The following is a 24,352-nucleotide window of genomic DNA, read 5'->3' on the forward strand; positions in this document are numbered from 1 at the left end:
GCAGGGGATAGATATGTAATACTGGGAAATATTTCCAGTGTCAGCTCTTGCCAATCTACCAGGAAACTGCCCGCTCCAGCAGCACCTTAGACGGTAACTGGAAAGAGAAGTAATTTGTGTTCTCAGGAATATCATTCATCTGGAAGCAATATGATCAGCGGTACCCAGAAAAATCACATGGTGGTAGCCAAAATTGGATTCCTGGGATACTCTTTTCAAGTTTTGAGATGAGAGTCTGGGAGACAGATCAGTATGTGTAACCCAGTTGTCCTGTGGGTCCTCGGGCCTAGCACCCTGGGCCAGAGCAAATGTGGTAGAGGATCTGTAATCAGTGCTGGGGAGACAGAGACAGGCGGCTGCTTGTTAGCATCTTCTCTAACCGAATTCATGGGCTCCGGGTTTGATGGGAGACACTGTCTCAGGAAATAAGATGGAGGAAGACCGTGGAAGGCGCCAATACTGAACTGTGGCTTCTACACACACTTGCACATGTGTGTGCACACATCTCCCTTCACACAGCACAGCTTCAGAGCACATCTCCACAAACTTCCAGTCAACTGCCGCTTCTGTAATTAAGGTTTTATTGGCGCACAGCCACCCACGGTTTTGTTTTTACGTTTTCTATACTTGGCCATACACTGTGGCTCTTTATACGGAGCTTACAGACCACTGTTCTGAGGGCATATCTCGCTTTCTGTGTCTTAGGGCCTTATATCTGCTCTAAGCACTCCTGGCTGATACCATGAGAACCTTTGGGTTGTAACTTTCTGAGTTCCTTCCCTCTACCCAATTTTTCCCCTTCCCTCTCCTTTCTCTCTCTCTCTTTCTCTCCCTCCTCCCTTTCACTACATTTATTGATAATCTGTCACTACCCTAAGGGGACATGTATGAGAACACAGCACAGTGTCTGGGCCCTGATAGCCGCTTGTAAGACATTTATGTAATAAGTAGATGCCTGCTAATCACACATGTTCCTTAACTTCCCCAGTGGAGGTGTCTTCCCTGGGGTAGTCAGCCATTAGAGATCTTAGTCACACACTCACTCATTGTCCACAGTGAACAGGGCACCTGTGCTGTACCAGGTTATGCCTGTACAGGAACCTGTGTTGTACTCAAGGCTTTAGCAGAGAGAGAAGTTGGGCCCAAGTCAGTCTCGGCTCATATGATATGCTCACTGGGCTAGACTGTCACCCAGGCAGCTCCTAGTAACGCACCGTGTGTATGTAGCACATTGGACACCGGTGTGGGTCAGCCTGCCCACCACTTACTGAGTGCTTCACCAGCCAGAGTACCGAGGCAGGCGTAAGCACAATTCAGACTGCAGGTACAGGTCAGATGTCCTGGGACTCTTGTGTACCCCCCAGCTCTGTAATCTTTTGACTGGCTGCTTAACCTTTTGGAGCCTCAGTTTTTCATCTGAAAATGAGGATACTAGCAGAATTGGCTTTATTTTCACTCTGAAACACATACAGATGGAGTGCCTGTTAGCAAAGTTTCTGCTGTTTAGTGTGTGTCCAACCACTTCATAGCACCACCTTCTCCAGCTGAACTGGAGCAGCATAGAGCAGAGGAATGGTTTGTCTCTGGGTTCAGAATCTGGTTTTACACATGACTGTATTCAAATTAATTTGTCTGAAATTGTGATCATGTGGCTTCCATGTTTCTCAGCCTTTAAAGAGTTGGGCCGTGCCTTAGTGGGTAGGGGAGTTACTGAAGGTTGTTGAGCCTAAGAGTTGCCAAGAAGTCAGATAGCAAAGCAAAGCTTTGTCACTTCAGTGCGTATGGACAGGACCGATGAACACTATGTGGGGTATGCTGTGAATTTCCCAGAATCAGGTGGCAGGAGGAGCAGGTAGAAGCAGTCCATAATACTATTTATGGAAGAGCTGGGGCTTCACTTGAGCCCTGTATAAGGTCAGGGAACCGATTACAGTGGGACATCCTCCACCAGCTGATGAGAGCTCAACATTTCATTCCTCTCTGACACCTTTAGTACAAGGCATTTGACACACAGAAGTCATAGCTTTTTACTTCTGCAAACAGTGGAAGTGCAGGTGCCTCAGGCCAAGGAACCCACAGATTCCATGAGCGCACAGATAGAGCTGGTGCAGTGTCCAGCGCTAGGCCTTAAGAAACCCTGGCTTAAAGACCCTTAGAAAGACTGCTTCACTCCCTGAAGCCTGGGTGGCACATCTCTAGGCCTTCCTGGTTTCTTCTGAGGCTTCCCATAGTCTGAAAATTCCACTCAGGTTCATAGCTAACCACCTTAGTACCTGTGCTATTTGAACAGCTGTGGGAGAAGGGAGACACATCCACCTAACGCCGTGCTCCAGAGCTGTCTCGGTTGTCTTTATGTTGTTCAGACTTTTTCTTTCTAACTCATTTTTTGAGTGAATTGGTTTATTTTGTTTATTTTTGGTTCTGAACAAACATCTAAGGTTTACTGAAAGCTTTGGTGAGTGTAGGTACCAAGCCTTTGCCCAGACTGGCTGGCTGGGGTCCTCCGTCTCTACCTCCAAGTGCTGGGACAGCAGATGCACCCTGCCCCCGCTGGCTTTTGACATGGTTTCTAAGACACTGAACTCAGCTCTCAGACGTATAGAGCCAGGGTTTTCCCTGCTGGTATCACCACCCCAGCCTCTTGGCTGTGATCTATGCAGGGAGTGCCTTACTGACTGCACTGGGAGTTAACAATGCATTAGTCCACACCAGAAACCACAGAACCGATCCTGCCACCCTGCAGAGGTACAGACTGAAAGGGGTCTAGACAGCCTCAGCTGTGAGCCAGGCGAACAGCAAGTCCACTCGGTGTTTCTTCATTTTAAGTGGCCTAGAAAGCCCTACCCTACTTGGAGAAGCCGAGTCAGCCCTAAGTTCTACAGACTTCTCTGTACTCCCTGCAGGCCTGAGGTATCTATCATCTACTAAGGTTTCATTCTTCAGGACTGATAGGAGGAAGTTCTGCAAGGTTTTGAAGGCCAGCTAATAGGTGTCGGACCATGTCTTCCCCTAAGGAGGTGTGGAAATGCCTCTACATACTTTAGCTCTTCTAGAAGCCTTGGAGCCGGTGATTTTGTTCCCTCCCCGTTGGCTATAATCGGTTTCTGTTCTTCTTTCCCTACAAAGTGAAACTAGAATTCTACAGTAGTGCTGGGGCGGAAGTGCATTTCTAAAACAAGCTCAGGAAATCGCTTAATTAGCCCAGGAAAGGAACAGGGGGAAATCCATTCTGTCCACACAATCTCAGATAATTGGAGTTTTCCTAATCCCTTTAGAGCAAGTACCCTGCCCCACCCCAAAATGACCTGTGCTCATACAGCTGTTTCACGAGCAGGAACCCCCACCCCCCAGACACACTCGTCACCGAGGTTCCAATCCCATCCCCATGCCTGACCATGATGGTATTCTGACAGACTCAGCCAGATCGCTCCATCTCTTCACTCCACATTTCCCCTAGAGAGGGATTGTGACATAACAGAAATAGATCTATATTCTGTGTTGTTGAAAAAAAATCAAAAGGATGGGAGCTTTGAAAGTTACAGTAGAGGAAGCAGATGGCCTTTTGACTTGTTTATAGGAAAAGCTCTAGTGTAGAAAAGTAAGGGTGGCCGTGGGTGGAACAGAAGGGAAGCATTCGGAGTGTGCGGCATGGAGAGTGGGTCGTGAGGACATGAGAGGTGGGCTTGGCGACACAGAGCAGGTAGGTCAGGCTGCACATGGTGGCTCAGGCTGCTAACCCCAGGGTTGGAATATCGAAGCAGGATCGTTGCTGTGAGTCCAAATCAGATTGAGACACTGTCTTAAAAAAAAAGTGAAAAACAAAAACGAACAAACACACAAAGTAGATAACCAGTAAAGACTAGTTCTTCATCTCCCTAGGACACGCCATGTGGTACAGAGTGGAAAGTGAGCGGGCTGAGTCGATGTGTACATGCATGTATGTGTATAGGGATGCATGATACACGAATGCATGGATGGGTAGATGGGTGGGTAGACGGATGGACAGACAGACAGATGGATGAATGGAGAACATCCCAACTGTTAATCTCTAACTTAAAGAAATGTAAATCTGCTACATACAGTATAAAACAGGAAGTTCAGAAAGTTCATAACACCCCTGAAAGGGCGTGTACATGTGAATGTCTGAATGTTTCCCTTTTTGTTGTAGAAAGAGTCCGGAATAACTTTTACCAGAAGGGTTTCCTCTCACAAAAGGTTAAGGACCTCTCTTTCAAACCAGGCCTGGAATTGCATTCCCCAGACTTACCTCCTACATCTTCCAGTGCACAGCACATCCACCCCCGGGCTGCCCGTGACCTCATCTCTTCTCTCTCTTCCCGTACAGTTCACCCGTCTCAGGAGCCTGGCTGGTTGGAGGGGACTCTGAATGGAAAGACTGGCCTCATCCCAGAGAACTACGTGGAGTTCCTCTAACCTCCAGCCCCAGTGGAGCTGCTGAGCTTTACGTGGTCTCCATGACAACACTGCTTCTGGTGTTGTGGGCCACTTTTCATTGCCACTGAGGAAGCAGGGAGCCTGACTGTTGTTTCCTGCCAAAAAACGAATGCATCTGGGAACGTGTGCCACCCTTCTCCGCAATCATCTCAGCTTACAGCACAGCGATGCTGCGAGAACTGTACGTCAATCAACAGAGGAGGCCATTTGATTTTGATAACCCAGAGGAAGGCTCGAGAAGCTGTCTTCTCCTGAGTGCCCTAAATAGAGAGCCCTGATTTCATCTCAACAGTCATCCAAACCCCCAGCCTTCTGGGAAGAGGAAGCAGGGGAGAATAGTGCTAAAAGAGTACAGCACTGCTGAGTTGCATGAGGCAGGGCGAAGAGACAAGGTGCAGGCTGCCTCTACTGCTGCTGCTCTTCTGCTGTAGCAGACAATTTCTCTCCTTCCTTCTCCCAGAGACAGGGTGCTGCAGGCAGCTGGGCCTGTCTGCAAGTGCACAGGATGAAGGGGTCACCACACTGTTTATATGTGATCCAGGCACTCAGCACCTCTTGAGCAGCTGTTGGCCTGTAATCAGCAGATTTCAGTCCAGTCCTTCGTGCAAAGAAAACACACACCCCTCACGTTCTCTGCTGCTGAAGGCTTCCATCACTGCCATCACCTAGTAACCATAGCAACCCAACCTACTCTAAAACTAAGCCAAAAATAATACTCCTCTTTGTATAACACCCCCTCTCCCAGCTCTGGTGGTTTTTGGTTTCTGTTTTGCTTTTTGTTTTTGGTTTTGTTTTTTGTTTTGTTTTGTTTTGTTTTGTTTTGTTTTGTTTTGTTTTGTTTGAATGGTCTTCCAACAATCTGAAGCAGAGGATTAGGCCATTAGGGTGGACTATCTGGGGCAGACAGCTCCCTAGAGTCTTTTGTTACTGAGGTCCTGTAGATTTTAGAGGTGATTCTTGGGCCAAACCTGTAGCCTGATTTTAAAAGGACATGTATATCACTGCCACCCAGAAAAAAATAGGGAATCATTAACTAGGACAGAACGTTAAGAGTCCGTAGGACACCAGAAGTGGAGGCTTGGAGGCTAGGCTGAGTACCTTCTAAGAGAGGGAATTCTGGTTAAAAGGGCGGGTCTTAACTGTCTTGCACCTGGATGAGCATCACATGACCTCAAAAGAACACAATCATGGCATCTTCGTACTCTAATGCCCTTGCTAGAGGGACTCTGACAAGCTGTCACACTCTCCAGGAGCCCCTCTGATGGCGATGTTGCACCCAGGCAGTGTCTCTGGCTCCTGGAATTCCCTTAGGGTTCTTTAATGAAGAAAAGAAAAACTTGAATTGTGTTGAATTACTGTACCTTCTGCTTTTTTTTTTAAAAAAGATAAACTTGTAAATAGAATGATTTGAAATATTATATGGTAAAGTTTTATATTTGATATTCTTTAAGCTAGTTGCTCCATGCATTTAGTATTTCGATGGCTGAACAAGTGTTTAAAAGGCTGCAAGAGAGGCCGGGTTAAAGAGTCAAGGTCATGTGCCCACTCTGGCCCAGTGAAAGAATGTTTCCTCACGGTTCCCATTGGGGAGCCTGAGAAGTTGGTTGTATTCAGTTGTCTTTGCCTACATGTGATTTGGGGCTGCGGAGTTCAAAAAAGCATATTCAGGCAACGGATTTTCAAAGAACTCCCACCCAATAGTAACGTGACACTCAGGATTTAAAAAGGTGGGGAAAGGGTTGATATGTTTGTTTCTGTTTGTGTGTTTGTTCTTCTCAGGTGTATTTCTTGGTACCCCAGGATTCTCCTAAGGTGATACATTTTCATATATATCTATATATGACCAAATTAGTTTGTAAATGTGTCTATCAGCTCTAAGAACAAAACAAGAAAGTCAGCTGCTATGGTTCTCGGTCAGTGGTGAACTTCACTCTCTTCCTGTAGACATGTTCCTGCACTTACTTCCCTTCCCCCTCCAGATTCCCAGCAGCCACAAACTCAAAAAGAATCCCCAAGAGGGATGCAGACTGCACTGTTAAAGTTTCTAGAGTGGCTATAATGTTAAGAGTTCATTGTTAGGATTCAGTATTGAGTTTTCCAACTTGGGATTGTACTGTTGCCAACCAAGAACCCAGCCAGGAGCAAGGGAGACTGGAACTTGCAAACAGAATTGCAAACTGCCCATTGCTGGGTGTGAGGCCCCTGCTGTGGTCTTAGCACTTGAGAGACAAGGACAGGACAGGACCCAGCCAGGTATGAGGGCGGGAGGAGGGTTGGAGACTAAAGGAAGGGAGGAAGTAGACTCGGGTTCCAGGCCCAGTCCCTGTGAGCTTGAGAAAAGGTTGGGCAATGGGGCCCGCAGGGCCTGCACACTCAAGTAGTGGGGCTCCTGCCAAATTGATAGAGCCCAGCATGATACTTTTAAAACATCTGATGGTTTAAATTGTCACCTGCCCCATAATAAATGTAGTATTCTTGAAGTCAGGGCCCAGCCTGACTGCTCAGACACACATTCCTTCTCTCCTGAGTTGGCCCTGGTTTGAAGCTACTCTCTTAGGCTGACCTCCTTCCAGTGTCCCTGAGGCCATGTGTGGCCTCTGACAGATGGTTGCTCTGTTTCCTTTTGTTCAGCTAGGCCTCCTTCCTCCTCCTCAGGTAAAAGAACTGGAGAGATTAATATGAGCCAAGTGGGAAGGAACTCGAAGATTAAAGTGAAATGTGCCCTCTCTGGACCCCTCAGCTCCCTGTGAATGAGGGAAGCTGGGGTAGATGGTGAGGAATGAGTTGATGTCAGAATGGAAGTCCATTGACCAGGTCCCAAAGATTTCCCAGGAGCTTTGAGTTTCTCTTGTGAGGCCCTGGGATGGGTTCGCTGTGGTTTGAATTTTGGAGCATTGAGATGGTTGGGCTCACTCTCTGAAACGCAGTTCCGTAACTGAACCATGCTGTGCCATGAAACGAGAAGTTTGCTGCTCTCACATCTCTGCCCCCAAGCTAGTAAGGTGGACTTGCTCAACACTTTTTCAAAATAAATGTGTGCGGCTGGCCTCCACTTAGTGGGTGACCCAGTCAGAGTCTCTGGGATTAGAGCCGGTTTGTAGTATTTCCAAAGCCATTCTGCAAAGTCTTGTGGGTGCTTTTTTTTTTTTTTTTTTTTCATTACGACACTGAGAGGAAATGAGAACCAGGCACTGGTGGGTCAGAGCCATGTTCACTGCTTGGGAGTTACAGTCCCTTACCCACAACTCCACCAGACATGAGTGTACCGTGCCTAGATCCTTGAGGGAAATCCTTCTCAACTGCTTCTCCCTCCTGAAGACAGTAGCAGTCACACCAAAAGCTGTTTCTCAGTCATAGAACTTCCGGAAGCATGCATTGTTGAGGCATGGTAGTGGACTAAAGATGGTGCGATCATCTGTTCTTGGCCGGCTGTCACTGCTTCCTGAGACAAGGCTGTTTACCTAGCTTCATAGCCATGGAGCTCTGGGGGTGCACCAGTGACCTCCCTGGCATCCCACATTTGCCCTAGCATCCACTGTTCTGATAAACAAGGGAGCCAAGTGTCTGTTTAGCTACCTGACTTTTGTAGGAATGTTCTGGGTGTCTGGGAAGGGAGTGGTCTGCCACCTCTGGCAAACTTGACAGTGATCACTTAGGTTAACAGCCCCGCCCCAACAGCCCTTCTTTAATCAGTCAGGTGCCCCTCACACCCCATAGTAGTGTTGGAAAAATGCCTTTTGTGCTGAAATATTTCTGCAGCCATGCTGATCTAGTGGCTGTCTGTGAACATAGCATCAAAATGACAACAGCAGAGAGCTGTGAACCTTGCACATTCCTCCAACATACCTGAGACAAGACTCCACCAAGCCATAATTGGCTTTCTTCCTTTTGTCGCTCACAGCACTTGTCTAACTTAAAGAGCTTCCCACAGAAGATGGAGATTCCAGATGTCACTTGGAGCCTCCCCCTACTCCTGGAAGGAAAGCATAGATATAATAAAAACACCAGGATCAGGAAGGAAAAGGTAACCACACTCAGGAACCGCGGATCTTTAAGGAAGGCTAAGATACTGCTCTTACCTGGGAGGAAAAACCATCCCAGAAAGAAAAATACACAACAAATAATCTTCCACAAGTCTGTAGGACATTATAAAATGAAACTGCTCTGCATGGTAAAATGTACTAGAGAGTGAGAGCTGAGCATAGGCTTAACCCACAGAGGGAGAGCCAAGGACCATCCTGTCAAAATTCTCATTAGTGTAGTCAGTGGGGATCAGAGAACTGGACAGTGCCCGAGAGACCTGGAGTAGCTTCAGCCAGGCTGACGTACTCTCTCTGCCATCACAGCCACCATGCTCACAGGCTTCTGAATAAAACCAACAAAAGGCATTATTGGGGTTCAAGATGCCGGAATCAGCTTGGTGTCTGGTGATTCTACAATGTGTGTGTGCATGTGTCGTGTGTATGTGTTTGTGTGTAGCACATACATGTGTAAAGGTGCAGCCTCGGGTGTAGACACACAAGCTGGCATTTGTAAAGGTTTTACAGCCTTTGGAGGGAGCGTGTCAGAAGAACTAGAGACTAGTTCCCAGCAAATGATCAAAGCTACAAACGAGACGTCATCCGAAGCCTCTGTTCATGTTTATAACATGTTATAACATGTTTATAACATAGTTATCCACAGCTGCGTTCCTTGGTGACTTATTACAAGTCATGTTAAAAACGCAAACCCATAAATTCCCAGTAGCTAATGCTAGGTTAGTGTTCAAATGCACTCTAAAAGACATTTAGTCCATATTTTGGGAAAGAAACTATTTGCATGTTTAATTCATCTTTTAGGCTACCATTGAGTATACTGTAAAGTGCTGTGTGATATCAAGTCAGTAAAGTACTTATAAATGGCACTTTAATATTTTCTTTTGAGAAATCATAAAAACGCACTGTTGTAAATTTCAGTATTGACTATTGACTGGTACATAGAATCAAATTCTGTAATTAAAAAAGTAACCTGCAGCTAGGATAGGACATTTTCTTGTTATTAGAGGAAAAAGAAACCACTTTTGCTATGTTCAGGCTTTAAAAACCGTGTTTCTGTGCCATTGTGTGTATCGATAAAGAAAATACAATTTCTGTCAGGCACCTCTGAAACCTGGCTTTTTATGTTTGGTTCGTGTCTGTGGCAATCTCTATAAAGTGAGTGGAAGTATGATTTTGAATTAAATACTTTTCCATTTGATGGTGTGTTTGTTCCTTGGGTTTCTGGTTAGTTTTGACTCAACATTATTTTAATTTATACACCAATCAAAGGCTACACGTCTAGGCCCTTACAGTTATGATTGCCAACTACGGTGGGGTTTTTTTGTTTGTTTTTTGTTTTTTTTTAATGATCTGGGAGTGGCTGTGTGTTCCACTTACCAAGAAGTCAAAATACTTGAATCAGCTTCTCAGGACAAGATGATCACATCCTACACAAGACTAGTGATTTTATTTCCAAGAACATATAATAGGCTTGAGTCCCCCAAAATTCGATCTTTGAATCAGTTAACCCTTTTCTAGAACTCGAAGCAGAACACAGCAGGATGACTGTACCACTGTGTGCACTTCTTTCTCAAGCCTTCCAGGAGTTATGGCTTGGGACTTGGGTTTACAGTGAGCCTCTAGCTCTGGCTCAAGTTCCAATGACTCATGGATGCCTCTGCAGGAAGGTGACCCAGACAGAGCGAGGAGAAGAAAGAGATGAGAATGCTCCTTTGGAGCCTGGATTTAAGGAGGAAGTTATTTGAATGTGTAGGTCACAGGTGAGCAGTCTACATTATCCTCCTTTGCCAAGCTCGGCCTTGGATGAGTTCTGGGAGCAGCACAGATGTCCCACACCTGTTGTTCTCACTGAGCCTGCAGGTCCTCTAGAAACAGCCCTTGAAGACTACACGTGTGACATGTTTGGTTCTGAGATGAGGCTTTCTGAGTTCAAAGGCAACTTGCGTGTGGGGGTGAGGGGGGCTACTTGATGTTCATGCTCCCATCACAATGCCATTGAGGGAAGCCAGGGCAGGGACCCAGTCAAACAGGTACAGAAGTAAAGATCATGGAGAAATGCTACTAGCTCTCTTTAGCTTTCTTAGCTGTATATACAGCTCAGGCCCACTGCCCAGGGATGACACCGACCACAGTGGGCTAGATACTCCTATATTAATTAAAAATTAAGAAGTTGGCTCACAGATTTGTGCACAGGTTAGTATGACAAAGCCAATGCCTCAACTGAACTTCCTTCCTCCCAAGTGAATGTCCTTTGTGTCAAGTTAACAAGAACTAACCAGACCAAGCCCATGTGTGTTTGATACTATTGCCAAGAGAATGAACTATGTGAGTCTGTTCCTGTCATATTTGACCTTGTCCTTTCCCACAGGCTTCCCAGTCTTTTGTGTCTTCAAAATGTGAAAGATTTTAATTTCAGTTTACTTTTATCCACCACCTGGAGCGGATCTTGAATGGTGTTCTGTCCAGTGCTTTGCTGATGTGCTCATGGTGGTTCTGGCAGCCTGCTTGGTTGGTCAGTCAGTTGGTTGCAAGAGCACCATAAGTAGAAACAGACTTGATTGACAACTGAAATTAGGTGACTGTTATGGGAGTGAAAAAATATTTTCTCAGGTCCAAATTAAGCACTGGCTCCTGAGAATTTATGCCTGTCTTTCTTCCTTCCTCAGGACTTCCTAGGACTTCACTCAAACACCACACATCTCTCAATGCTTTTAATAACACTAGGTTAAGCTGCAACTAATTAACTATACTGAGCTAGTCATTGCTGGCTGACTCCGGCTTTCTCAGCAAATCAGAGAAGCTCTAAGCATGGCAGTAACTGCTCAGATAGGTGAGGCTCTTGGCCCAGGGACAGCTGATCTAAGGCAAGGGATGGACATACCAAGGTAACCAGAGTACCAATCTAGGTTACTTAGCCAACGTTAGACATTTGGGGACCAGAACCATGATGGTTTTCCACTGAAATGATCAAAAACATATTTCACAGTGGTTGGTTGGTTGTCATACTACATAACTAGCCAGGGTTTTGTTTTGTTTTGTTTTGTTTTGTTTTGTTTTTTGACACCCGGAGTCTGGCCATAGCCACTAGTGTAGTTCAGCTGGCTATAATATTGTATTTGAATTCATGGGGTTCTTTTTTTTTTTTTAAGATTTATTTATTTATTATATTTAACTACACTGTCACCGTCTTCAGACACACCAGAAGAGGGCATCAGATCTCATTACAGATGGTTGTGAGCCACCATGTGGTTGCTGGGATTTGAACTCAGGACCTCTGGAAATGCAGTCGGTGTTCTTAACCACTGAGCCATCTCTCCAGCCCCCCATGGGGTTCTTTCTGGAGACATCAGCTCATATTCGACCAGGTCTTAATGCCCACCCTAAAGTCCAAATGTGGTCTAGCACTATGGCCAAATGTCTCTTCTGTATTCATTAACTCGAATGTACAGGTTAAGTGACCCTTGACAAAAGGCCTCATTTTCTCACAGGCTCAGAGTAAAGCCTGTAGGAACAAGCCCTCCACTCGGCCATGCAGCTTCCCCAGCTGGTGCTCTTGACTAGCGCTCAACGTCCCATCTGGCTATAACACAATGACTAAGAGTCAAAAACCCCTTTACTGTCATCTGGGTCACTGATGACTCGTGCTAAGCTGGAGGCCCCTTTGACAAGTCACAGAATCACCCTAAACTCCTTCCTAAGGACCCATCACGGAAATTCCACCCTGTCTCATGGGATCCGGTCTGGTATCTATCACTCTCACTAAGGGAATAATTCTTTGTGTCTGACTGAAGTTTCCCATGGTGCAGCTGTAGCCCATTTCCATTCTGGCTCTTTGTATGGTGAACAATTAACTGGTTTCCACCCTTTTTTGCAGAACTCTTAATTTTTATGCTTCCACGGAGTAGTTTCCTCTTGACCAGTTCACATGCCAGGACCTGCTAATGCCAAGAAAGGAGCACGCCTCTAGCCTCTTGGCACTTGCACTCAGACCTCACGACTAATGTAGATCCTTGCTATAAGAGCCAGAAGTAAGAGCCAGGCAAAGTCTGGAAGAGCTGACCTTTAAGCTGGACCTTGATAGCTGGAGAACACGAGCCACTTAGGTCCCTGGGGAAGAGTTCCAAGTCCACCCAAGTGGAGAGGCAGGGTGACCAAAACACGAAGGTATAGGGTCAGGAACTGTGGTAACCTCATGACTGGACCATGGGGGGACAGGGCTTTCTTCAGGTTGCAAATAGTTCCCCCTCAGCCATTCTCACCTCAGTGCTTACGTTCCTGTTTTAGTCTCAGTTGACAATATTCTTTCTTTCTCACTGGGAGTATTCAGCATGTCGCTATTTCTCCTCCCCAGATCTTCAAGACACATGAAGCAGTGTAATTGCCCTGCCTAATAGGTAATAAAACTGTTCATGGCAGTCACACAAGCTAGGAATGAGGCAAACCTATAAGCCCAGCATAAATTTATCTACTTCTACAATCCATATGGTCTCCAAAAACTTTTTTAGGAATCCCTTCATACACAGCTATGTTTCAGTGCGTGTATGTCCCACACAGGACCATTTCTAAGTTTGGTAAAGGGCTGTCCTTCCCTGTTTGGGCTTTGACTCTCTCTTGAGTGATGTCAATAGCCCCCTCTTGGTCTTCTGAGCAGAGAGCTTCTCAAGAGCACAGCCTCTGGGGATGCTCAGCTCTGGTTCTGCAGAGACAGAATGAGAGCTGGGTGAGTTGGAGTGACAACCGTCTTTCCTCTTGAAACCTTTGCTTCACTGATCTCGGGCTGTCTGCTCGGCAGTTGTTGGGCTTTCTGCACATACTCTAGGTTCTCAGGTCAGTCCGGGACTTCAGCTGGAGCTTGGCAGGCCCAGCACCTTGGAGACTGCACTGCGCAAGTAGCCCCCACAGAGGCCCACCCATGTTTGCCTGACTGGAAATATGGCCTGTGAAAATTTTTTATTCTGAAAACATTTTCTTTTTCCCCCAGCTGTTGAGGGCATAACTTCAGGCCAGGGAAGCCCCACAGACTTGTGTCTTCTTGTGCGAGAACCTCGAGAAGTATTTCCAGCCCGATCATCTTGTGTCCATGAAAGATCATTTTGTGCTATTTAAACTCCTTCTTGAGCCTAAAAGTCAGAACTAGTGAAGGGGGAAGGGACCCCAAAGTAGATGACAGCTGAGGTCCCAGGCCACAGAGAACACCCCATTTGTACTGGCTCCACTCCTAAAGTGAAAAGCTTATCAGTCCCTGAGAGGCCCATCTGATATGTGGGGCCTACCTCAGGGATGGGGCCTACCTCAGGAGTAGGACTGACCTCAAGTCTGGGACTGACTTCAGGTGTGGGGCCAACCTGAGGTGTTCAAGAGGATGGCAAAGGACAGAGCAGGTCTGTGTGACAGAGCTGCTAGGACTTGTTAGGCCTCACACTGACTCTTCCCCCTGCACCCTCTTATTTAATTCTCAAACCAACCCTGTGAACCAGGTACCTGCTGTTATTCCATTATGCCCATGAGGAAGACAAATACCAGATTAGGCAACTTTGTTCAAAGTCACAGAGTTAATAAGTAACAAGGTAGACCTAACCCCAGCTAACCCCACTGTTCACACCATCCACAACTGTCACACTGGGCAAGGCCCTTCATCCCCCCACCCTGAGAGGATAGCTGTTCTCTTATCTGCTGACAGCCAGCACCCTTTCTACTGGTAAGAGTACCTCACTTTTCTTCAGAAAAACACACGCCCCTTACCCTCCAGTCCCAAGGTTTGTATGGCTTGGCATCAACCCAGCCTCTCTGGTGGTGGCCGTGTATTCTGGCCTGGTATCAGATTGAGTGTTTGATTGCTTCAGGAATAAACCCAGGGTCTACAGTACCACAGCGCTGACCTGGAACAATGGGACAGCATAGAACCTGTGGAGCAGAGTAAGGGCTGTAACCCATGTTCCAGAAGCTTCTCTGTGTCACTTCTTCCTACCCCAGCCCTTATCTGGAGGCCAGGATGAGGCCCCTTCCTTTATGTGGACTGGTTGTTGAGACTGGAGAGTGCGTCAGTTAGAAAAGTTGCCTCAGATAGCAAACAGAAACCTGTGTATGTTGTGATATAAAGTGGACAAACACTGTCCTGGCTTGAGCAATGCTGGAATTGACTCACACAAAGAAAAGCCCAATGCCTGCCTCCGTATAGCCAGCGAAGCTCATTTTTATAGTACTGACATTTGCTCTCCTTTCTGAGCCAGAAGAAGCCATGACTACATCTTCTAAGGACAGGGAGGAATTATGTCTGTCAGAGTCCTCTACGAGAAGACTCTCCCAGCCCCCGCTGATTCACCCTGTCACTGACTGACTGGCCCTACAGTGATGCCTTAGTGTTGAGCTGGCTTCACCCCAGAGCTCTCACAAAGGATCCCCAGGGCAGCTCTAAGCAGGAATGGCAGTAAATCTAACCGTGAGATGGAATTGGGTGCCCATAGAGCTGAGCACACCCCGAGTCCACACCCAGACCTGCTCAACAGCCCCATGAACACAGGCTTGAGAAACACCAGACGCCCAGTTCAGACTTTCACCTTTCCTTGGGTGGAGTGGTATAGCTGGGCCTCTAGAGGGACATGGGTGGGTGGATCTGCTTTGCCTCCCTGGGAGGCCCTGCTGTGATGCTGTGTCTGTGATGTGCTCACAGTATTAAGGCTACCAGATAAAAGTGAAAATTCCAGCCTTGACAGGAAGGCCTACAGGTCAGGAGGACACTCCTGGTCCACCTAGGAGCCTACTTAGTGATTCTCTCTCTCTCTCTCTCTCTCTCTCTCTCTCTCTCTCTCTCTCTCTGTATGTTTGTGTGTGGTATCTCTCTGTGTGTGTATGTGTGTTTGACAGAGCGTTGTGAGTGTGTACATTTCTGTGTGTATGTTGTCTGTGTGTGTGTTTGAAAATGTGTGTTTGTGTGTGGTATCTGTGTGTGTGTATAGGTGTGTGTGTGTGTGTGAGAGAGAGAGAGAGAGAGAGAGAGAGAGAGAAGCTCGCTATGTGAGGAAGTTGGGGAAGAGAACAAGAAAGAGGAAAGGGGGAGGGGACTTGAAAGGAGACAATAGGAAGGAGAAGGGAAGAGGTGCAAACTTCAGAAGCTCTGTGGAGGAGGGAAGGGGCATGAGAAAGCAGAATCCTAGCTCTTTGGTGTGGCATTCGAGGCCCCAACTTTTATTTTTTAATTTTTTTATTAGATATATTTCTTTACTTACATTTCAAATGGTATTCCCTTTCCTGGTTTCCTGTCCATAAACCCAAATCCCCACCCCCTCCCCCATACGGGTGTTCCCCCCTTCACCTTCCTCCCCCACCCCCAGACATTCCCCTGCACTGGGGGTCCAGCCTTGGCAGGACCAAGGGCTTTCCCTTCCACTGGTGCCCCAACAAGGCTATTCTCTGCTACATATGCAGCTGGAGCCCAGGGTCAGTCCATGTATAGTCTTTGGGTAGTCGTTTAGTCCCTGGAAGCTCTGGTTGGTTGGCATTGTTGTTCTTATGGGGTTGCAAGCTCCTTCAGTTCCTTCAATCCTTCCTCTAATTCCCCCAAAGGGGTCCTAGTCTCAGTTCGGTGGTTTGCTGCTCTGTATTGGACATGCTCTGGATGTCTCTCAGGAGGGAGTAAGATCGCTCCAGAGTCATCACTCTTTAGCATGTCACTCCTTCACGTGGAGTGAAGTGGACATAGCTTCAGTGTGGCTTTGGTGTCCAAGTGCTGGGTGCTGCTATCTCACACTTGTGTTCCTGAGGTTAAACTGGGCCCAAGTGCCCTTCATATGTCCCACTGCAGGAGAGTATCAGTGGCCACTGCCTGCCAGCTTTGTCACCTTAACCTTTCTTCAGCTTGAAGCATCTGTTTTCCTTTGGGGAAGTCCCTCCCTCCTGCCCTTGGGGCCCATGGGTGGCATAAGCTGTCATCTATATTAGTCAAAGTTCTCTAGAGTTATGGAATTTATGCAATGAATCTCTCTCCCTCTCTCTCCATATATATAATATATATTACACACACATATTCATAAATAGGAGCACTTATTAGAATGACTTACAGACTATGAACCAAGTAATCTAACAACGGCTTTCTAGAAATTGAAAGTCACAGAACTCTGTGGTGACTCAGTCCAGGAGAGTGGATGTCTCAGCTGGTCTTCAGGAGACCCTGGAGTCCTGAAGAGGTGGGCTCTAATGCCAGTGAAGGGTTGGACTTGCTACCGAGGCAAGGGTGAGCAGGTAAAGAGCAAGCCTCCTACTCCCATGTCCTTTCGTAGGTTGCCAGCAGAAGTGCAGCTTTCTGCTATGCCTTAAAGGTATCTTTCCATCTCAAGCTCCCGATTAAAGGGCATGTGTCCTCCTATCTCAAGATCCAGATCAGAAGTGACTCTTCCTGCTTCAACTTAAGGAAAAAAAAGTTGTCTTTGGAGTGTCCTCCATTTTTGGATTATAATTAATTTCAGATGCTGTCATGTTGACAACCAAGAATACCTTCACAAGATCAACCCTGGATCCACGGTCAGTCACCATGTGTCTGGTCAAGCCTCTGAGATCATCAGACCTACCTGGTTGATTTAGGAATGGGCAGGAGGCTAACGAAGCATGAGGAGAATCAAATGGGGGTTGAAGATCAGCAGTAATGGGAGACTTCATCTGAGTAATCTGAATCAGCAGGACGCTTGGCAGTCATCTTGGCCTTTTGATGGGGAGCCTGCCCGTAGACCAGACAGCCTGTGCATGAAGCTGTGAGAAGCAAGAAGAGCACTTGTCATCCCTGGGATGACTGTCCCCAGCCTTATCAGTACATCGGCTAGTAAATTCTCATTTTCTTCACACATTTGCTACAACTTCGTCCCCTTGCAGCCAAATATTTAGGTAAAATACCGTGGTGATGTCCACAGCTCTCCTGTGACGAGGACAGGACACTGGCCTTGCCACCACAGAGCGTAGCTGTTCCCCAACTATGGGACCATCAGGCATGTTTGTATCAGCTTCCTTGTCTTTAAAGTGGATATAAAAGTGTTTACCATCGGAGGTCGTGTTGATGAGTGAGGTAGCACTAATGTGTTAGTTACATAAAGTTCTGTGTCTTCAGACTTGGGTGTTGCAGTATGGAGTTCCCCGAAAGAGTTGGGGGTATCTAGATCACTGTTATTTTGTTTATGGCCATGACTGGGCTTGGCCAACCTGAGTTAGGAGCATCTGGACTATTTGAGTCCTGCCCATTGCTCCTTGAAGGACCGTGCTACCCTCCACCATCCTGTGTTTCTCCACTTGATTCCCTGGCCGTGATCAAAAGGACTGGACATGAACAGACATCTGTGCTGAAGACTGACACAATGCCAGTGTTCTGAAAGCCACAGGGTTTAGCCTACACAGAGGGCATGGGGCCAGCCAGACTTTGGCTCCTGGAAGATGGAAGCCGCCCTTCAAAATGGGGACAAAGGACAGAGAGCTCCTGGGACGGAGCCAGGGCTGACAGCCATGTCATGTAAGGTACCTGAAGACACGAGTCTTGTGTGCTAAGCAGGAGGCTTTGTAAAGACAAAGGACAGAACCATGGGAAGAGAGAAAAGTCCTGACCTACATTGCAGTCCCCTAGAGGGACCAGTGGTGTGTTGAGCTTAGGATCTAAAATCACAAATGATCATTCTGAACTGAAAATTAACATGTCTACATAACATGTGAATTTGAGTGACTTGTTCCTTAAGACCAGAAGGGTCCTCCCTAGAACCTGGATGGGTCTCAACTGGCAGCAGAGAGCTTCTGGGTAGCTGGATGATTGGCCCAAGATCACATGGCAACACAGGGTTGTGAAGCCTTTTGGATTTTTTTGGGCTGGATTCAGACATCCAGGGCGGGGCATCCACTTGAGTGAACAGTTTTCCAAGCAGCAGTGGGGAGATAGGCTTAGAAATGCACACAAACTGAGCCCACAGCCTCCCACAAACAACTACTTTCTTTTCATTGTTAACATTGCAGATTGCTCCTTCAACACATATGTATACACACACACACACACACATGCACACACACACCGCACATACTGGCATTGGACAAGCAGTAACCATTGCTGTTGTCTTCTCTCTCTGCTGTCTTAAGATGTTTCCTTTGGTGATGCCTAGAATGGCTTCCTAGGACAGACAAACCTAGGCAGTTGAGCACTCTGGGAAATCTCAAGCCCACCACAGTCCTGGTTCCAGGATCCCTGGGGAATATGTAGAGAGGAGGGACGGGAATGCCATTCCACAGAAGTCTGTCTAGCTGGCTATCTGTCCTAACTGCAGAGCCAGCTCTACCCATCCCTGCTCAGGCCCCAAACAAAGCTGATGAAACTTATTCTTGGAACCCACTGGGGCCAGCTCATCAACCAGTTGGGGTTGGCTCTCTACAACCAGTTGGTAGATGTGCAGGAATCTTGGAGTTGCTTGTTGAACTGCAGAGTGCTGACCAGATCGGTGGTACTTGAACTTGCTTGGTCTATAGTCTAGATGGTTTTAATCCAAGAGGGCAGAAGGGATGGAGGGGTGGAAGGATGGAGGGAACTCATAGAACCAGAAAGAAGCTACAGAAACCTCATATAGAGTAGTGCAGAACTCCACAACTGACTTATTATGGAGATAAAGAATTGCCCTCTTCCCAGCAAGGCATCAACAGCTGGCTTGTGTTTATTAGCATCAGGCTTAACATGACCTAGAATAAGGGGTTTATTACCCCTCCCCCAAGGAAGTTTCTTAGAACTTTGTCAGAGTTACAAGGAACGTCGTGCAGATCCTGTTCATTGGAACATGGAGCAGAATGGGTTCTCTCCACAGCAGGGAGTCATCTGGGAGCCCAGCCAGATGGAAACTTCCCTAAGGCCAGTGCAACTATCAGTGGTGACCATTCAGGGCTTCTCCGGGGTGGGGTGGGGGAACCATTTTTTCCTTGGTGACTGCTGCGGGTAGGAGGAAGGAGGATGATGGAAAGCCAGCATGATCCAGTGTCCAGTGAAGCCAGGCTTGTCAGAGGCCCAAGCACACACTGCACTGTAGGAAGCCTTGGCATTCCCAGGTCCTCTTTAAAACCAAAGGACTTAGATTTTGTGAGTGTAGGATGCGGTGAGATTCTGTGCTTTCAGCAGGCCTCTGAGGCGAGTATAAGACTCCTCAAAAGTAACTCTAAAGTCACTTGGAGGCAGTGTGTGTGTGTGTGTGTGTGTGTGTGCCTGTGTGTGTGCCTATGTGTGTGTATGTATGTGTATGTTTGTGTGTGTGTATATGCATATGTGTGTGTATGTTTGTATGTGTGTGTATGTATGTGCATAGTGTGTGTGTATGTGCATGTGTATGTTTGTGTGTGTGTATGTTTGTGTGTGTATATGTGTGTGTATGTGTGTGTATATGTGTGTGTGTTTGTGTGTGTGTATGTGTGTGTGTATATGTGTATGTGTTTGTGTGTGTGTATATGTGTGTGTGGGGGGGTGTCAAAGCCAGACATGATTGGTGTGTTAACACACGTGTTTTCCTTCAATTAAATATTGAGATCTTCTAATTTGTTTTAGGATATTATTAGAACGTTTCTGTGGTTCACAGATGTATGAGTGAGAAGTTTCTTTTGCAGTGATTAACACAGGATGGAGAGAATGGAAAAAGCCACATTTACCTGGATGATAAATCAGAGGTTAACCATGTGATGAAAGACCTCCCCAGAGTTTCCTCGGCACGATGAAATGGATTTACCCACTGAAAGAAATTGACTTTCCAGTAACTCAATTGCCATAATGTGGATGAAGTACGCAAGGGCTCCGGCAGGATCTGCATGGCCACAGCTCTCATTTTTGCAACTGACTGGAGTCCAGGCAGCTTTTGATCAAAGCTGAAACCATCACAGACATAGACATAAGAAAGTCCCCTACCCTGCTGTCACCTCTCCCAAATGGACTCAGCTAAGCAACAAAGCCCAGTTGTTCACATACTGCATCTACAAAAGGAAGGGCTATTCCGGTGGAAAATAATGGGGGATTGTGGTAAGCCCCTCAGCTTCTCAACAAAGCTTTCCTGTCTAACCTCTGAACTGCCTGAACCGCCGTTTTACAGTCATGGAGGTGGGAAGGGAATTCCTAATTATAGCGAGGTCAGGAGGATTAGGAACAGCCTCACATATGCATCCTCAAGTACACACAGCCATGCACACACACTCATGCTCACACTCATGCTCACACTCATGCTCACACTCATGCTCACACTCATGTTCACAGTCTTACAGTCATACATACACCCCCACACACACAAACACACACATACACAGAGTCAGGCATGTGACATAAAAAGTATGGAGTCAACCAGTTAACTTTTGTAAACATTAATCTTGATGAGCTTCTTGCCTTTTGTCTGCAAAGCAAGGATGGTCGTGATCAGAAAGGCCAGAATTTTTTCGAGAATTAAATGAAATGGTTTACCAAAAGCACTTGGTAAGCATCTGGAACCGGTGATCATCATACATTGTAAGAAAAAGTTTGAGCTAACTAAATAAATATTTCCGAGTCTTAATAAGGGCGATATGCAAGGACGCTTTTTCCCTCCCATTCAGCAGTTGAAGGCAGCTGTATGTGCAGAAGGCAGGGTGCCGCTGTGCCCACCCATAATGCTAGAAGCGATTGAGTGAATCAGGAACCATCAAAGGATGATTCACATCATATATTTGCATAATCTCAAAGTATCTCTTCACAGAATACCTTTCTAGCTCAATGGATAAAGTAGTAAGTTTGTAGTGGAAGCTATTGTGTGAATTGTGATCTGCAGGTTTGCCTGTATGCCTGGGCTCAAGAGATCCTCCTGCCTCGATCCTCCAAATACCTAGGACTGTGTCTGTACACTGCACCCTGAGGCTAAGCCTAACTTTGACATTTATTTTTCCTCTGTGCATGTACAAGTGCGAATCATTGGACAGCTTTTGTGAGTCCCTTCTCTCCATCCACCATGAGGGTCTCACTGAACCTAAGGCACTTTACTTTCATGGGACAAACCAGTAGTGTGTCCCTCCTAGGAGACATGAGTGGGACTTAAAAAAAAACCTTCCAAAAAATGTGTAATCTGAATCAAACCCAATGAAGACAAATCAGTGTAGAGGTATTTAGCAAATTAAACTGACTTGTTCACTTCTGAAAAATGATGTCTGATTTCAGAAGGATCCCAGTGCCTCGGGACATGAAAAGGAGATGTAACCCTGAGCTCATGGCTAGGAAGGAAATCATAGAGACAGCTGGTAAAAATCTGAGTGAGGGTGAGAGGGTGGAGGACCACATTGTGTATTTGCTCATCCTGTGAGGGAGAGACTTGTACTCTGCTCTGAGAAGGCAGAACTGTTAGGCAGACACTTAGAGAATATATGTCATGGCAAAAGACATCCACCCAACAAGTCTTCAGTAACAAAGCACTAAACAGAAAGGGGTTGAAGAGACTGGTCAGTGGCTGAGAGCTTTTATTGCTCTTACAGAGGACTCGGCATGCCTAGCAGCTCACAACAGCCTGTGACTTCAACACTATGCCTCTGGCCTCAGGAGACACCTGTGTACTCCCACCCAGACACATATACTTAAAAATAAAAGAAATCTTTTAAACATTGAGCAAATGTAATCAGGTACTAACATTGAATATATCTGGGGCCAGGAATTATTCTGGTTTATTGCCTTTTTCGGAAGCCTAATATCACACATAGAGAAATAGGCAGCACAGGCCTAACAGCCCATAATGTGTGCTATTCTATCAATAGTGCCAAGTATTGACATGGACTATTCAAAAGGCCAAAAGAGAAATGGCCAGAAAGCCAACATGGGGACTCGCTTTTAACTTTTAGGTTTTCTAGCATAAAGTGTGAGTCTGCACCCCTACCATCATTCCTCTTGAGTGGTTCTTCCCTTGGTTCTGGGAGGGGCCAGGATGGACTGTGTAGCCTGGTGCAGTGCGCCCAGCTCTTGAGATGCCATTTAGCAGTGCACCAGACACTTGGTCTAGCTTCTAGCCCCAAAGATGACTGTAAGAAGTCATTCCAGGCTAAGGGTTTAATCTTGGCTCTCTGTCTCTGTCGATTTGAAGCCTAAGAGAGTGCTTTTAGCAGCACAAAGTGCCCTGTGAATACATCGGCCATGTGCTGTGTGCCTTGTGGTGAAGTCTGTCACTTTGTGGTTAAGAAGACAGGCTCCGGAATCAGCCCAACCACTTCCAAATCCCAGAATCACTACTGATTTGGGGAGAGCCATTTGATCTCTCTGCCCTCTATTTTTCTCATCTACAAAATGGGCATAAGAACTGTTCTATGGAATTCAGCTCAGACAGATGGTGCAGTTGACAAGATCCTGCAAGCGACAGATTTGATGGGCATGCATCCTTGAGTGGTTCCCCTGTGATAGCATCCTGAAATGACCCTGAGTCAGAACAATTCCATAGGCTATTTAGTGGCCCTCCTGGCATCCTCCTTTTGCTGTCTCGGCCAGCCCGCCATCTAACAACACACTCTACTAATTACTTTGAGAGTTCCATTTTTCTCCTGGCACTAAAACCTTCGGGGATCTCAGGGACAAAGTCTGCCCCCTGTTTTCCTCTCCCCCCTTAGGTTACCATAACTTGCTATCTGAACTCAGGGAACTCCGGAGCGTCTGCAGTCCTACAGGAGCCCAGCTTCCCCGCCTGGGAAGCTCACCTGGAGGATTTGCAGCTGGAGGCAGAGCTTCAGTGCCAGTCCAGACCTGTGCTTTCAATTTGACATCTTGCCAGGGACCCTCGAGTCTACACAAATTCTGCTCCCTACGTGGGAACTGGGAAGGCAGTGGCTTTGCTGCTGTGGCTGTGTAAACACACCCAGGATCTGAGCAGTACTTCCCCCACCAGTCCACAGTGGCCTGAGCCAAACCTCAGGAATGGAAGCTGAACAAAAATGTGTCAGAGGAAAAATATGCCTTCCAAGTCCTCTCTCAAGTTCCACGCCCTCATTTCTGCCAGCCTGTTGGACATCTCTAGTTAGATGACCCTTGATGATCTCTTCACGAAAACAACATGTCCACAGTGATAGCTGACCCCTCCTCCCATCTTCTTTGCTGGCCAAGTCAGAAACCCTGAAGCCTGCTCCCTGTACACCATCTGGCCCTTCAGTTAGCAGGTCCTACCCACTGAGAACCCACACTGATGCGGGTCTTACCCTCCTCTTCAGACCTCACATGTTGACTGTTGGGGCCTTGGCATCCCTCACTGAATTCCCAGTGGCTCCAAACTAGTCTCCCTTCCTCCAGTTTATGCCTCTTAGCCCTTTCTCTGTGTTATAACAATCTCCCATCATGGCAAAATGTACCTCGGCTCTCTTGTGATGCGGGCAGAGTCTTATACCGCTGTGTGCATCCAGCTGTTCCCCTGGCTTTCTCCTGCCCTGAACTTCCATCCAGCCAAGCAACCGGGTCTTCTCGAAGGGGCCCTAACTGCTTCTTGCTTCTTTCTTACTAGCTTCTGAGTAATGGCTTCCCTTTGTAAGGGCTTTCTTTCCCCAAATTTCACCTGGAAAAAGTCCTACTTACCCTCAGATCCAAACTGAAGGTTGGCACTTTCAGGAGCCTCCATCTCCAGTGCTCCCAGCACGGGTTTCTAGCGCGTTGTTTATTATAAATGCCTGTTAGTTTTCAGATTACTGTTTATCCTTTTACCCTGGAAGCTCATACAGTTTTCCACGTCCAGGGAGTTTTCCTCATGGGCTCCTGTACCCCAAGAAAGAATAGGGTGTGTATTCTAGACAGGATGGTCACATGACCTGCATATCAAGTGCCTGCAGAACTATGGGGCAGCACAAACTCTTGGTATGACCCAAACTATTCTTTTATTTGTCTGTCTGTGGAC

General features: G+C 46.8%; 1 protein-coding gene and 2 long non-coding RNA genes across 6 annotated transcripts in view; 1 reads left to right on the forward strand and 2 right to left on the reverse strand.

Annotated features, from left to right (window-relative positions):
• Arhgap26 (Rho GTPase activating protein 26) overlaps positions 1 to 9,690 on the forward strand; it is a 786,446-nt gene extending 776,756 nt beyond the window's left edge. For all 4 annotated transcript variants that reach the window (XM_063277362.1, XM_006254660.5, XM_006254663.4 and 1 more), the window contains one exon: positions 4,346 to 9,690. In XM_063277362.1, coding sequence (XP_063133432.1) covers positions 4,346 to 4,434 — 89 coding nt within the window. In that variant the 3' untranslated portion in view covers positions 4,435 to 9,690. The remainder of the gene's footprint in view (positions 1 to 4,345) is intronic.
• LOC134482936 (uncharacterized) lies at positions 3,433 to 4,447 on the reverse strand. The gene is made up of 2 exons (XR_010059687.1): positions 4,268 to 4,447; positions 3,433 to 3,799 (listed from the first exon to the last, which is right to left on the reverse strand). It is a non-coding gene; the product is annotated as an uncharacterized LOC134482936 (long non-coding RNA).
• On the reverse strand, positions 8,022 to 24,237 carry LOC100911367 (uncharacterized). Its single transcript, NR_131090.1, has 3 exons — positions 24,037 to 24,237; positions 17,057 to 17,234; positions 8,022 to 8,428 (listed from the first exon to the last, which is right to left on the reverse strand). It is a non-coding gene; the product is annotated as an uncharacterized LOC100911367 (long non-coding RNA).
• Positions 24,238 to 24,352: the final 115 nt, after the last annotated feature.

Source organism: Rattus norvegicus, chromosome 18, assembly GCF_036323735.1.
Source record: "Rattus norvegicus strain BN/NHsdMcwi chromosome 18, GRCr8, whole genome shotgun sequence".
Taxonomy (NCBI): Eukaryota; Metazoa; Chordata; class Mammalia; order Rodentia; family Muridae; genus Rattus; species Rattus norvegicus.